The sequence below is a fragment of the Neofelis nebulosa genome, chromosome 10 (assembly GCF_028018385.1).
Source record: "Neofelis nebulosa isolate mNeoNeb1 chromosome 10, mNeoNeb1.pri, whole genome shotgun sequence".
NCBI classification, from domain to species: Eukaryota; Metazoa; Chordata; class Mammalia; order Carnivora; family Felidae; genus Neofelis; species Neofelis nebulosa.
The window spans coordinates 82,035,495-82,050,187 of NC_080791.1; the positions used below are offsets into that span (position 1 = coordinate 82,035,495).

Sequence of the window (14,693 nt, forward strand, 5' to 3'; positions counted from 1 at the left end):
ACAAAGAGGTTAAGCCATGTGCCTAAGGTCACACAGATAAGTGGCAGATCACAGATCATACAGACACAGAGATGAATGAATATTAAAAACAATTTTATGTCAATTAATTCCACTTAAATGAAATGTCAAATTCCTTAAAATATTCCATTTTCCAAAACTGATTCAAAAAGAAAAGAAAGGATCTGAATAACCTTCTATCTGTAAAAACAATTCGGAATTTAAAACTTTCCCACAAAGAAAACTCCAGCCTTGAATAGCTTCACTGCCGGATTCCATCCCACATTTAGGAAGAAATAATACCAATCACCACATGAATTATTTTGGAAAACAGAAAAAAAAAAGTGTAAATATTCAAACTCATTTTAAGAGCCCAGTAGTACTCTGATATCAAAACCAGACATGGAAGTCATTAACATACTATCAGGAATAAGCAAAATAACTGTTCTCATCACCAAAACCATGAAATTCTTAGGGATACACTTAACACAACATGTGTAATACCACTGTACCTTGAAAAACTAAAAAAAAAAATCATTGACAGAAATTAAAGATGACGCAAATAGAAAGAAAAATCATGTTTACAGATTTAAAATTTGATATTACTAAGATGTCAATTTCCTCCAAAATGATCTATATTTTTAATGCAATCCCAACTGTGGCAGGCCTTATTAAAGCAAACATGATCAGAGAAATTCTAAATTGTATATGGAAAGATGCAGAGTAACTAAAACAATTTTGTAGAAGAAAAAATGGAGGATTTACACTCTCTGATTAAAAGAATTATAAACTCAAGAATTATAGAGCTTCAGTAATAGGCTTGGGTGGTAATGGCACAGGATTAGATCAATGGGAAAGAATAGAGTCCAGAAATAGACCTATGCTTAGATGGTTAATTGATCTTAAACAAAAGTGCCAAGGTAATTAAATAGGGAAAAGATTATCTTTTCAACGAATAGTGTTAGAACAATTTAGCATCCATATGCAAAAAAAAAAAAAAAAAAAAAAAAAAAAAAAAAAATCATCCCTGATGCTTAATTCTTACCACAATTAAAATTAACTTAAAATATAGATAAAAGCTAAAGTTATACAACTTCCCAAAGAAAACAATGGAGGACATTTTTACCCCCTTGGTGTTAGGCAAATGTTTCTTAAACAGGACACAAAAACGACAAGCTATAAAAAAATAAAATATCAACTTTATGAAAATTTAAAACTTCCCTTTAAAAAATACCACTGATGGGGCGCCTGGGTGGCGCAGTCGGTTAAGCGTCCGACTTCAGCCAGGTCACGATCTCACGGTCCGTGAGTTCGAGCCCCGCGTCAGGCTCTGGGCTGATGGCTCGGAGCCTGGAGCCTGTTTCCGATTCTGTGTCTCCCTCTCTCTCTGCCCCTCCCTCGTTCATGCTCTGTCTCTCTCTGTCCCAAAAATAAATAAAAAACGTTGAAAAAAAAAATTAAAAAAAAAATAATAAAAAATACCACTGAGGAAAATTAAATGGGAAGAAATATTTGCTATATCTGTATATCTATATATAGATATATATGAATGAATTAAAGGAATATATAAAGAATTCTTACAATTTATGAATAAGACATACAATCCTTCCACAAAATGGGCAAAAATTTAAGCACAACACAAGACAAAAACAGGACAAGAGATGTAGAAATGGTTGGTAGTGTTATAGACTGAATTGTGTCCCCCAAAATTCTATGTTGAAGCCTTAACCCTCAAAGTGACTGTATTTGGAGATAGGACCTTTAAAGAGGTAATGAAGGTGATTAAAGTCATAAGGATAATCCAGTAGGGCTGATGTCCTTCTAAGAGGAGAAAGAGACATCAGGGATATTCATGCAGAGAAAAGGGCATGCAATGATGTGGAGACAAGGCATCCATCTTGCAAACCAGGAGAAACCAAACCTTACTGATAACCTTCATTTTAGACCAGCCTCCAGAACGATAAGAAAATAAATTTCTGTCATCTGAGCTACCCAGCCTGTAGTATTTTGTTGTGGCGGCCCTAGGAGACTAATACAATAAGCTTATGAAAAGATGCGAAATTTCAGGTCTCAGGGAGATGAAAACAATGACACCCTACTACACATGCACCAGAATGACTTAAAATGAAAAAGACTGACAATATAAACTTTGGTAAGGATGTGGCACAGCTAGAACTTTTATACAATAGTCATAAAAAATGTAAAATGATACAAGCATATTAAAAAAGTTTGGCAATTTCTTTTAAACACATACTTACCGTACAACCTGGCAATTCAGTTCCTGAACAGTTACCCAAGAAATGAAAACAAATGTCCACAGAAAGACTTGTACATGGGCGCCTTGGGTGGCTCAATCAGTTAAGTGTCCAACTCTTGGTTTTGGCTCAGATACTGATCTCATGGTTTGTGAGTTCAAGCCCCATATTGCACTCTGTGCTGATAGCATGGAGTCTGCTTGGGATTCTCTCTCTCTGCCCCTTCCCCACTTGGGCTCTCTCTCTTTCAAAATAAATAAACTTAAAAAAAAATTGTACATAAGTGATCAGAGAATTTTATTCATAATACCCCAAAATCAGAAATAACCCAATTTCCCATCAACTAGCAAATGGATGGACAATTTGTGAAATTACATAGAATATAATACTTATTGTTGAAAAAAAAGAAAGCAAAATCAATACCAGGAAATTTTAAAAACAAAAGAGGCCCAATGCAAAAGAATATATACTCTATTATTCCATTTATATGAAATTCTAGAAAAGGTAAATCTAATCCAAAGGCACAGCAAGGAGACTAATGGTTTCCTTGGAGCTGAGGCCCACTGTGGGTGGAGATCAGAGGCTGACTACAAAAGGTGCAAGGGAACTTTTGGGAGTGATGGAAATGTTCTATGTGCCGACTGTGGCACTGTTTATCCAGGTATACAAGTTTGTCAAGTCTCATCAAAATTAAGAAAGGTGTATCTTATTGTATGTAAATTATAGTTCAGTGATGTTTCTTTTAAAACATCAAAAAGACTTTCTGTAGAATTTATGCCAGAGAAGAAAGAATGGAATGCCTTTAGCTGTTAGCAAAAGAACAGAGCAGGCACTCAGAGAGATGGACTAAGAGAGAGCAGCCCGTTACTAAGTGGCTTCAGGTTTTCTGGCACTCCAGTTCTATACCACACAGAGCACAATAATAAATCTTCCCTTTTTCAGGACAGGGCCCTGAGAGAACCTTTGTTTTTTGTAACTAAAGTAAACTAACAAAATAACTGGTTACTTAAAGTTTCTGAAGTTCTATTTTGGTTCTTCTAGTAGTATCTGCCACAGTGTAAAAGTATTCAGTGTGTGAATAACAACAGTGTTATCAATCATCTGCTTTATTGATCCGAATTAATTTTTTACATTGAAATATCAGTTCCATGTCTTAACAGTTAAAAGTAATTTTATTTTTAATCTTTTTAAAACAATGAAGGTAAATAAAAAGCCCTTTTACAAAATATGTGATAACATGCTGTAAAAAAAAATAAATCTAAAAATATGAATTAGTATGGCCACACAAATTTAAGAGTACCAGATGAGATAAGCCATTTATTTGAAAAGGACTTAACAATTTACAGTCATATTAGAAGAAACCAACTTTGCTAATGGATACATAAATTCTTTTTGTCTGATTACTTGATAGAACACAGTGAAAATGACTTAGAGAAAATTACACCACAGATATAGCTAAAATGTGAATGAAGCTAGAGGCAGTGGGGGACCACACACCATGAAATGTAAACAGAGGAGAAAAAAGCTAGATGCCAGACGGGAAGAGAAGAACCAGGAGAGCAGTCTTTACAAATAGAGGTAAATCTAACTAAGACTGAACTAGGAAATCTGACAGGTCTGAAAGAAAAAAAAAAATTAGAGTAATCAATTATTCCTTCATTTGTACAAGAATTCTGCAGAATAAATAAATTTAATTTCTCAGGGCTCATTTCTGAACTATTCTCATACTTATGGACTCTTGCTTTCAATAATTGGTGATTTATGTCAGGACAAGCCATTTCCCTCCAAAAGAAAAAAAAATTTTTTTCTCAAATAACTGGATTAGATCTACTGACACTAATTAAAATAGAGAATATATCATCTCTCAGCGGTATCTTACATTCTCAGAAAAACAACAACTATGTTTGATTGGCATGGTAAAATGAGCTTAATGGAGCTAAAAGATAAGAGAAGCTTTTAGAGGAGAGAGAATACTATTCTGTACATGTAAAACAGTTTTGTTTTATAGCCAAAAACTTCACAAAATTATCACCCAGAGCTTGCAAATAGTCACACAGACTTAAAGAATCCTTTCTTGTTATATTATGGAATGAAGCAACTTAAAAATAATAACAACTTACTTCTGAAGATCAAATATGTTTATGGTTACAACACACACACGTCCAGCCAATTTCCTTCTTATAATATCTGGATGAAGAAAGCTATGTCATCTTCAACTTACTGAAATTATTGGTTAGGTACTCTTATTAATTCCATTGAGCATTAGATGCAATAATAGTTAAGGACAACTAGAATGAAAAATTTAAAACTCTGTCCAGTAACTTAGATATTTGACTAAATTCATAAAATTGGATCAAATAAGAAAAGCAGTACCATTCTAAATATGTAAAAATCACAATAGGAAACAAACAAAAGATAAGTATTTTCAAAATGCCTAATTTATGAGCCAATATAAGAATGTATTAAAACTGAAAGATAGCAGATGAACATAGGGGAAGGGGGGAAAAAAAAGAGAGAGAGAGAGGGAAGCAAACCATAAGACTTTTTTTTTTTAATTTTTTTTTTTTAATGTTTATTTATTTTTGAGACAGAGAGAGACAGAGCATGAACGGGGGAGGGTCAGAGAGAGAGGGAGACACAGAATCTGAAACAGGCTCTGGGCTCCGAGCTGTCAGCACAGAGCCTGACGCGGGGCTCGAACTCACGGACCGCGAGATCATGACCTGGGCTGAAGTTGGACGCTCAATCGACTGAGCCACCCAGGCGCCCCATAAGACTCTTAACTATAGAGAACAAACAGGGTTGATGAAGGGGAGGAGGCGGGGATGGGCTAGATGGGTGATGGGTACTAAGGAGGGCACTTGTGATGAGCACTGGGTGTTGTATGTAAGTGATGAGTCACTAAATTCCACTCCTGAAACCAATATTACCCTATATATTAACTAACAGAATTTAAATAAAAATTTGAAACAAAAAATAATAAAATAAAACTGAAAGATAATAGATTTACTCATACATTCCAGTAAAAAATGCTTTCTATATTACAAAGAATGATGCTAGATCTTATACTGGATTAAAAAGTTATAATGTAAAAAATAATTCCTATCCTTAAGAGTCTTAAAATTATAAGGAAGTGAAGATATATGCATAATACAAAATAGCAACAGAATATATAGATAATGCAAGGCAGTGTATGACAAAGTGATATAAATTGAACAAGGATTCAGAGAGGGAAAGAGTTTCTATTTCAAGCATGTAATCAGTGAGTGATTCATGCAGGAAATACTTCAAGTTGGATAATAAAGGGAAAGGTAGGGTGGAGGATATGATGAGATTCCATGTTGATGAAGTATAATATAAAAAAATAAGGAAGTAAGAAACAGAATGGAAGTGTTCTCAAAACTTCTCATGACTACATATCCCTGGGGAGTGGGGAGCACAGTCCATTGAGATTTCCTTGAAATCTATTGTGTATCTTAAACACAATATAAAAGTTATATTCCACCCCATTAAATATCTATGCTTGCTTTAATATGAAAATAACACTCTTCCTCTCAAAAATTTCCAGTAAAACTAATACTCTAAGAAGATGGGCCACGATAATCTTATGTGTGCTCCCAGAAGAATGCTAGTAAGAAACAACAGCACAGAAGGAAGGGAACCACAGGAGGAAGATACCGCTCAGAGAGCAGAGAGTAGAAGATCTTTCACCAGCCAGGCTAGAATTGTGAAAACATTCAGAGGTCGGTAGGGAATCATAAAAAATATATTTTGAATTGGGGAATGACGTTTGCCTTTTTAGCAAGATCAGTCTGGCAAAGACACAGAGGTTGTATTCATTCACTCAACAAACATTTTCGAGTATCTATTATGTGCCAGGCACTGATCTAGCTTCTAGAGAACTGAAGAAAAGAGGCAAAAATCTCTGGTCTGATGGAGTTCACATCCAGTGTGGGGAAATAAACAGTAAATAAGTTGAAAGATACAACAGGACCAGATAGGAAGAGATCACAAACAGGAGAGTAGGGACTATACAGGAAAGGTGAGGTGAGGGGGGGGGGGTCACACACAAATGAATATAATTCTGATTATGCTGACGTGGCTGAGCTGACAGCAGTACTCATAACAGAAATCAAAGGAGAATGGGCACAAATGGGTTGTTTTAGATTTGCAGGCTTAGAGCTGCCTGCCAACCGAGCAGATGGAAACCCAAGACTCCAGCATGTCAGGCCTAGAGATACAGACTTCATGACTACCTGAAGCAAGACACAAGGAAGCCACAGGAGGGAAAAAGGGAGAGAAGCAGAGAACAAAGGGTAGAAGACAGAGACTTAGCAAATGTCCATGAAGATAGAGGGAAAAAAATCAGGTCAGAGAAGAAAGAAACTGAGAGAAAATAACAAAAACCTAGGTTATGAGGAGTAATGAAAAGAAAAAGACTTTGCAAAAGGAGCGGTACGTGGGTGTGCATTTTCTTTTTCTCCCTACCTGTTCATTCTTCTTCTGAACCCATTCCTTGTGCTTTTCTTCAGCAATTGCCTTTCTTTTTTCACGTTCTTCCATTTCTTTTCTTTTTTCTAGCTGTTGATTTAATTCCTACAGATTTTTATTCAAACAAAGGCAACATTTAATAAAAGTACTTGAATCGCATATTAAAAGCAAGTCTGACATTAACCAAATTAAACAAGAACATAATTTCCTTTATAGAAAGTACACCATTAGTGACAATAACTTACTTCAGTAACTAGTCTATGATGAAAAGAAAGCATTGGTAAAAACTATAAGTCATTTTTTAGAAATGCAAATAATTGCTTGGCAGCAAAACACTAGGTTCTTAGACTAAACTTCAGCTAAATTACCCTCATTGAAATCAACTTTCCCACACATAAATTTTGGCATCACTGTATGCTATTGGCAGAAGCTCAAGAGAATTGCAACTTTTTTAGCTATAAAAAGCTTCTAGATTCTTAATGCAGATAAAGGACAGGAGTTAAATAATCCCTAAATTAAAATTTTAATTCAGAGTTAACCAAAAGAAGAAATGTAGAGAAGTGATTCAATTTTCTTGAAGAAAAAAAAGAATCCAGATTTTTCTTCACTGATTTTATAGCTGCTGGAGTGTAAAACAAAACCACATTCATATCCCAGATTATTTAACTGCCTTGCTGTCACTCGAATCTACACGTTTGGGCATTTCCTCAGGAGAAAGAATGTAGAAGGTATGGCCAAATAAAACTTCGAGCTGAATGCCACCACTCTGTCACTCATCAGTTAAATTACTGCATTAGTTGAGAATGCTGTTCAAACTAGACTCCTAGGACTCAACTGCCATAATTACTGGTTATTTTTCTTCTCCCTCCTTAGATACTAATAATCAGATACTTTTATATCTCTTTCATTGGACCTCACTTCTCCTCCCCAGCCCTCCCTTTCCCAAAGACCTACCTACCTGAGCGTGGGTGCTAGTGGGAGGGCCAATTTTTCAACTGTCAGACAATTCCAGTGTGATACATGAAATGAAGATAAAACTTGACACCAAGAACATACCTTTTGGACTTTAGAACAACTGGTCGCAGGATACCTGTCTTCCATGACCTCTCATCCTAAAATTCTGCTGCATAGAAAATAGCTGCCCTCACTTGTTCAGAAAGTCTTCCAACTTTTCAACACTATACACCCCTCACCACCCCAAAAGTAAAATATCCATCTTGGTTTTAAAGGGATTCTTCATTACCTCTACAGATGCTATGCCTTGATTATTCACCTAATACTTTTTTTACGCAGTGCCTACTATAAAGACAGCAAGAACCGAGATACAGATGAAATTCTAGACGTCTCCAATCTTATGTGAATCTACATACGAAAGCATTAAAGCACCACATTGTGAGGGGCTGTGTTTAACAGTTCAGGAAGTGGAAAGGAAGGGAGGGGAAGAGGAGAGAACCAGTGTGAACCACGGTAGTTGGAAATGAGTACCATAAGAGGGTCAGTGAGGAGATGGCTTGACAAGGGCGGGGCAGACTAGAAAGTCAGAGTGTCGTACTAACTAGATAGCAAAAGGTCTTTTGAGACAGGCACAGTAAATTGAACACTACGAAGCACGAATACATGGGAAAGGGAATGATTCTGAACCCTGCAGGTTTGCAGACTGCATTTGAAGGGAGGACAACTACTTTGAGGGAGCTGACTGGGAGGCTGCCACAGTGTAGGAGCAGTGAGGGGAAGAAGGTCTGAGAAGTGTGTGTGTGTGACTGCTAGATACAGATCTGACAACCACATATCCAAAATTTTCCAAAATACTCTTATTTTATTTTTAAGGAAAGTAGTCATTTAAACATACAACTAATAATATGATTGATTATATTTATGTACCCTTTTAAGATTCTTCACGTAACTATACTAAAAACTCAGAGAAAAAAGCAGACTTATTCTTCACAAATTTTAGTTGATGTAAGAATTAAAGATGAAGGATCAAAAGTACCTATAACTGACAAAATGCTGTAACTGACTCAAACAGTGCTCTACTGTCAGGATGTCTGTTCAAGTCATTGGCTACCCCAGAATACACATCCCTTTCTGAGACACAATCCCCTCTCCCCAACAAACACACAGGCGGCCCCTCTCAGAATTCCCAGCCTGACAGCCTCCACCTGTTTACCACCAGGCCATGCCTTTTCCAGACACAGCCAGCGTCCCCTCCAACACAGACCCTAGGATGTCTTTTGGGAGACCACTGAGTTTCAACAGAATTATAGTTATTTTCCCACAGAGTGAACACTGGATTATGGAAAACCAAAATCCAAAAAGGATCCTAAATGTATATTTTTATTTCAATAGCTTTTGCTGACTTTCGAAGAACTTTTGATCACTAAGGTAGGAATCAGGAAAAGTTACAGTTTTGAGTTTCATCAACTCTAAATATATCCTGCCCTATTTCTTTATTAAGGGCTAATGAATGAAATGGCCATAGGCAAGATGGGGAAAAAAAAGAAAAAAGCACCTGGATTATTCACACACTAGATCATTTTTATAATTTAGAACAGATTGTATTAAAATGTTAAAGCAAATGTTAAAAATTAGAATTAACTAAAGGTTATAAAGAATTTAGGGCAGTCTAAGTAAGTTTTTTAAATAATAAAAATTTAAATATAAAATGTATATGATCTATAATACCAATATGCTAGTTTTTCATAATGCTAATGTTCAACATTTACTATATTTATCACTCAACATTAGTTACAAATATAACCAATTTTATAAGCACCATATGTTGATGGATTAAAGCAATTTCTTTTTAATTTTTAAAAAAATTTTAGGGGTGCCTGGGTGGCTCAGTTGGTTGAGCATCTGACTCTTCATTTCCACTCAGGTCATGATCTCGCAGTTCACAGTTTGAGCCCCACATCAGGCTCTGCACTGACAGCATAGAGACCGCTTGACATTCTCTGTCTCCCTCTCTCTCTGCCCCTCACCTGCGTGTGTACTCGCTTTTTCTCTCAAAAATAAACATTAAAAAAAAATAATAAAAAATTTTTAATTTTTTTAAAATAGTTTTTTAATTCAGTCTTAGAGACATGTCTGAAACAAATGCCTGTCTAAAAATCTGTTGCTAAAATAAAATTTAGGAGAAGAGATGATTTTTTAATGACCCAATAATCCTTTAAATTTTCCTTTAAGTTTTCAAGGAAAAAAACAAGACCGGTAGGGTAAGTTCAAAATTAAATACTAAGTCTGACCCATTCACTTCTACAATACACCTTGATATTATGGCAAAAACACTTAAGAAATTGGAAGTTGAAAGAACGAGGACCCAGTCTCAGCTTTGCCAGGAACTGAAACGTTGGCAAAGTTACTTTCTGGTCCTCAACAAGAATCTGAAATGAATTGTTCCTTATGACTAATAATCTGTGCTTTTAATGGTACGACTTGTAAACAAATTAGAGAATGCAATAAAGTAGGACAGAAAAATAAGAAAAGCATCACTTAGAAAATAAAACAAGGAATAGGGCGCCTGGATGGCTCGGTCGGCGGAGCATGTGACCCTTGATCTCAGGGATGTGAGTTTGAGCCTCATGTTGGATGTAGAGATTCCTTAAAAAATAGAATCTTTAAAAAAAAGAAAAACAAAACAAAGCAAGGAAAAGGCATGAAAATAAATGTGAATATCACAAGAACGTAAAATAAACTTATAAAGTGAGTAGTGGGCCTATATGTTTTTACACCATTGGCATGAGTGATACACCAAGATTCATGCTAAAATATTTTAATTGGTTTAGAGTTAATGATGTAGCCATAAGAAACTTCAAAGTACTAAATACATGAAGAAATTTTAATCTTTCAACTAAGCATACCCTGCTACCTGCTTAATCATTGTGGTAGGGACTTTATACTCATTATTTTCATCTGTTCTCAAAACAAATCTTCAGGATTTATTATTATCATCTGTTTTAATACATAATAACAACTAATTTTCATTGAATGCTTCCTATATACTAGGGTATCTCCTTATGTTCACTTGGGTCCTCATAACAACACTATGAGGTCAATATTATTCTCCCCCTTTTATTGATAAAGAAATTGAGGCAGAGCGAGGTTAACGATATGCCCAAGACCCAAGTTTTTAATCCAGAAAGTACAGCTCAAGAATTTATGCTTTTAACCACACTATTATTGCCTCTCTAACATCTGGTTTACAGATAAAGAAACTGGGACTCAGAGAAATTGGGTAACTCTCCCAAGGTCACAGAATGGCAAAACTAAAATTTTAGGCTTGTTCTATGTGACTCCAAAGTTCAGGCTCCCTTTTGAATTTTTTTGTAATTTAATTGACTTCTTTTACTGTATGCTGACTCTGAAATAACTTGAAGGGATTCCTCCTTTCCTTAATGTAATAAGTGAATCTCTAGGTTGGAGATAAAGCTAAATACCATAAACTGAACTCCACTTTACCAATGGCTCACTAGATCAGTGTTTTCCAAACTGAGTCTAAAACCAATCTGTGGGTTTTAAAAACAAAAAATAAAGGGGTGCCTGAGTGGCTCAGTCAGTTAAGCATCTGACTCTTAGTTTTGGCTCAGGTTATGATCTCACAGTTCATGAGATGGAGCCCCATGCTGGGCTCTACGCTGACAGCACGGAGCCTGCTTGGTACTCTCTCTCTCTCCGCCCCTTCCCTACTCACGCTCTAAATAAATAAATAAAGAAGGAAGGAAGGAAGGAAGGAAGGAAGGAAGGAAGGAAGGAAGGAAGGACGGACAGAATACCAGATTTTGCACAAAATCAAGACATCGTTTCAGATACGTATATGTATGCATTTGTGTATGACATGAAGCAAAGTATATTTCTCACCAGGAACAAATATTTTGAAAGCTACTGCATTAAATAATGGAATTAGAAATGTTAAAATTTGAGGCTAAAACTCTGGGGTCTCAATAAATCACATTAATTCTGAAAATAAATGAAAAAGCTTTAGAAAGGCCACAAATAGCAATGTTATCAGTAACAATACCAATAAAACAATACCAGTCACCATATTCTGTCTCATTTAAACCTCACAAAAATCCTGTGACACAGGTATTATTTTTATTCCTATCGTACAGATAGGAAATTGAAGCGAAAAAGTTTAAACAAGCCCACCTGGCATCAAATCTTAAGATCTTTCTCAAGTCCCGTGCCCTTCTAAGAGGAAGCAAGTACTACTGTGCACTTCTCCAGGAATAAATTTGTGTTTTACAAACATCATGCAACAGGGACACAGCAGAATACACTGGTTTCTACAATCATTGAATCATGCCACGACCCCTGAATATGTGACTGCCTACACAGTTCAAAATCCATCACAGAAATAACTAGTGACAAAACTGATATGGAAAATTTATTACAAGAAGACCATGGACAGCAATGCTTTAGATCCAGGGATTTTTATGGCAACATAGTTACTAATAGATTACATTTAAATATATGACAATAGTGAACCAGTTAATTATATTCTAGTATATATCTAATACACTTAAAATACATTTTAATAATCTTAGCCAACCATTTAGAAATGATGTCATAAACACATTCAACGATACAGAAATATATTAACAATATGACAGGTGGAAAAAAGGTTACAAAAGAGTTTGATGCTGTTTCATTAGAAATAAGACATACCCCTTACCACTCAGATCTACTTGGTTTCTAGGTTCAGATAGGGAGAATCCAGATAGTGAATAACTACAGGATGCCAAATCCTCCAAATCCTCCAAATCCTCCAAATTCGTTGCTAGGTTCTCAGCAGCAAATACGAAGAGTTCAAAGGATTCATGTGAAAATGTATCTCACGCTATTTTAGGAGTTTGGAGAGTGAGAGTTCAGAGAGAATCACAAACACAGAAATGCCCACAAGTGAGGCAGCGAGGCACAGAGAAACTGAAAAACCCTGAAAGCCCAGCAGATTCCCGTCTCCCCACACACACTCACCCTAGGCCAAATGCTCTGAGTGATAGGGGGGTAGGTTTCTGTCTCTATTTCAATTTTGGTTTCTCTTTTTTCTTAAAAATTTTACCAAATAAATGCAGTTGCATTTACTTTAGTTAAATGTACATATGGTGAAGCTCCATTTTATATGTCTTAATATACACACTTGTAGTTTGTTTTTTTTTTTTAATTTACACTGCAGAAAATCTGGAAGGCTATATGCAATAATATTAACATTGGTTATGTTTAGGTGGTAAAATTAGAGATTTTCATGTTCTTCATTATACTTAGCTGTATTTTCCAAATGTTCTTATGATGAATGTATTATTTCTACAAGTAGAGAGATTAAAACGGAAATAGCAAACTAATACAAAGAAACGGAAAAATTTTGTTTTGAGGGATAACATTAACATTTTACTTGTGACAGCAGCTCTAATTTGTGAACTCATAGATTCAGTAAAAAGGATACTGTCTAATTTACCTCCAGAGCCTTCTGTTGCAGACGGTCACGTTCTTCTTTTTCTTTGCCAACAAACCACACTTCCCATGGTGTCAGGTGGCTTTCTGGTAGGCACACCTGTTTCTGTTCTTGGTTATCTTCTGACCCAACCACACTGCTACAAGAGAGAGGACACTATAGCATCTGTATTCAAACCTCTTTGGCTTAACAGTCAAAATCACTGAAACTACACAGCAAAAGCAGTATAATATATACTAAACGTATTTATAATACCGTGATTTTTATAAATACATATGAACTTAATTATATATAAACATACACTTGAAAAATCATGAACAAGAAGTCCAATATTGGAATTAGTTATCTATCAAACTGCCTTTGAATTCATCACCTAAAATCACATTATTTAAAAACCCATTGGGATAACTATACCAATCCATTTGGCTCAATGACAACATTTTTTTTTTTTTATTCTTAAAAATCTCTCTTGGGACACCTGGGTGGCTCGGTCAGTTAAATGTCCGACTTTGTCTCAGGTCATGATCTCGTGGTTCATGGGTTTGAGGCCTGCATTGGGCTCTGCGCTAATAGCTCAGAGCCTGGAGCCTGCTTCGGATTCTGTGTCTCCCTCTCTCTCTTCCCCTCCCCTATTCATGCTATGTCCCTCCCTCTCTCAAAAATAAATAAACAAACAAAAAAAAAATCTCTCATCTGGACAACTAATTACAACAAATGATCCTAATCAGATCCTGGAGCAGACTTTCCCCTTTTCCTCCCTTAAATAGTCCCAGGGGGGTGGGGGTGGGGGTGAGACTCTGTGTATATACACACACACTCAGAATGATAAAGCAAATGTGTTAACAATTAAGGATTTTGGGGGCGCCTGGGTGGCTCAATCAGTTAAGCGTCTGACTTCGGCTCAGGTCATGGTCTCATGGTTCGTGGGTTCCAGCCCCGTGTCAGACTCTGTGCTGACAGCTCAGAGTCTGGAGCCTGCTTCAGATTCTGTGTCTCCCTCTCTCTCTATCCCTCCCTCATGCTTTGTCTCTCTCTCAAAATAAACAAAAAAGGTTTTTGTTTTTTTTTTTTTAATTAAGGATTTTAGGTGAAGGGTAAACAGAATTTTGTTTTTTTTTTTTAAGATTTTAAAGTAATCTCTACACCCAAAGTAGGACTCAAACTTGCAACCCAAGATCAAGTCCCGTGTTCTACCAAGTGAGCCAGCCAGTTGCCCCAGAAATTCTCAACTTTTCTGTTAAAGTTACCAAAAAATGTATATGGTTCTTATATTCTTTAATGTTCTGGTTGACTCCCTTCTGCCATTCTTCAGACAGGGTGTTTACGACTCCCCAGTTTAGTGACCTCCATCTCCACTACGCACCTCTGTCAGTCTGTCTCTTTTTAGGTACATGGAAAAATAAGTACTCATTCATGCTCAAGAGAAGAGGGGAGGGGAGGAGAAATACTGGGCCTCAGCCAGATACACAAGCCTCATAAAACTTAGCAAAAGCGGAACCATT

General features: G+C 36.1%; 1 protein-coding gene across 11 annotated transcripts in view; it reads right to left on the reverse strand.

Annotated features, from left to right (window-relative positions):
- CCDC34 (coiled-coil domain containing 34) overlaps nt 1–14,693 on the reverse strand; it is an 80,132-nt gene that overhangs the window by 60,838 nt on the left and 4,601 nt on the right. For 9 of the 11 annotated variants that reach the window (XR_009249852.1, XR_009249853.1, XR_009249851.1 and 6 more), the window contains exons 2-3: nt 13,195–13,330; nt 6,741–6,848 (exon numbers count right to left, since the gene is read on the reverse strand). Coding sequence is in view for 8 of the 11 variants with exons in the window: in XM_058688508.1 (XP_058544491.1) it covers nt 6,741–6,848; nt 13,195–13,330 (244 nt within the window). In the remaining 3 variants the exon portion in view is untranslated. The remainder of the gene's footprint in view (nt 1–6,740; nt 6,849–13,194; nt 13,331–14,693) is intronic. The other 2 variants (XM_058688504.1, XM_058688502.1) reach the window with 1 other exon arrangement.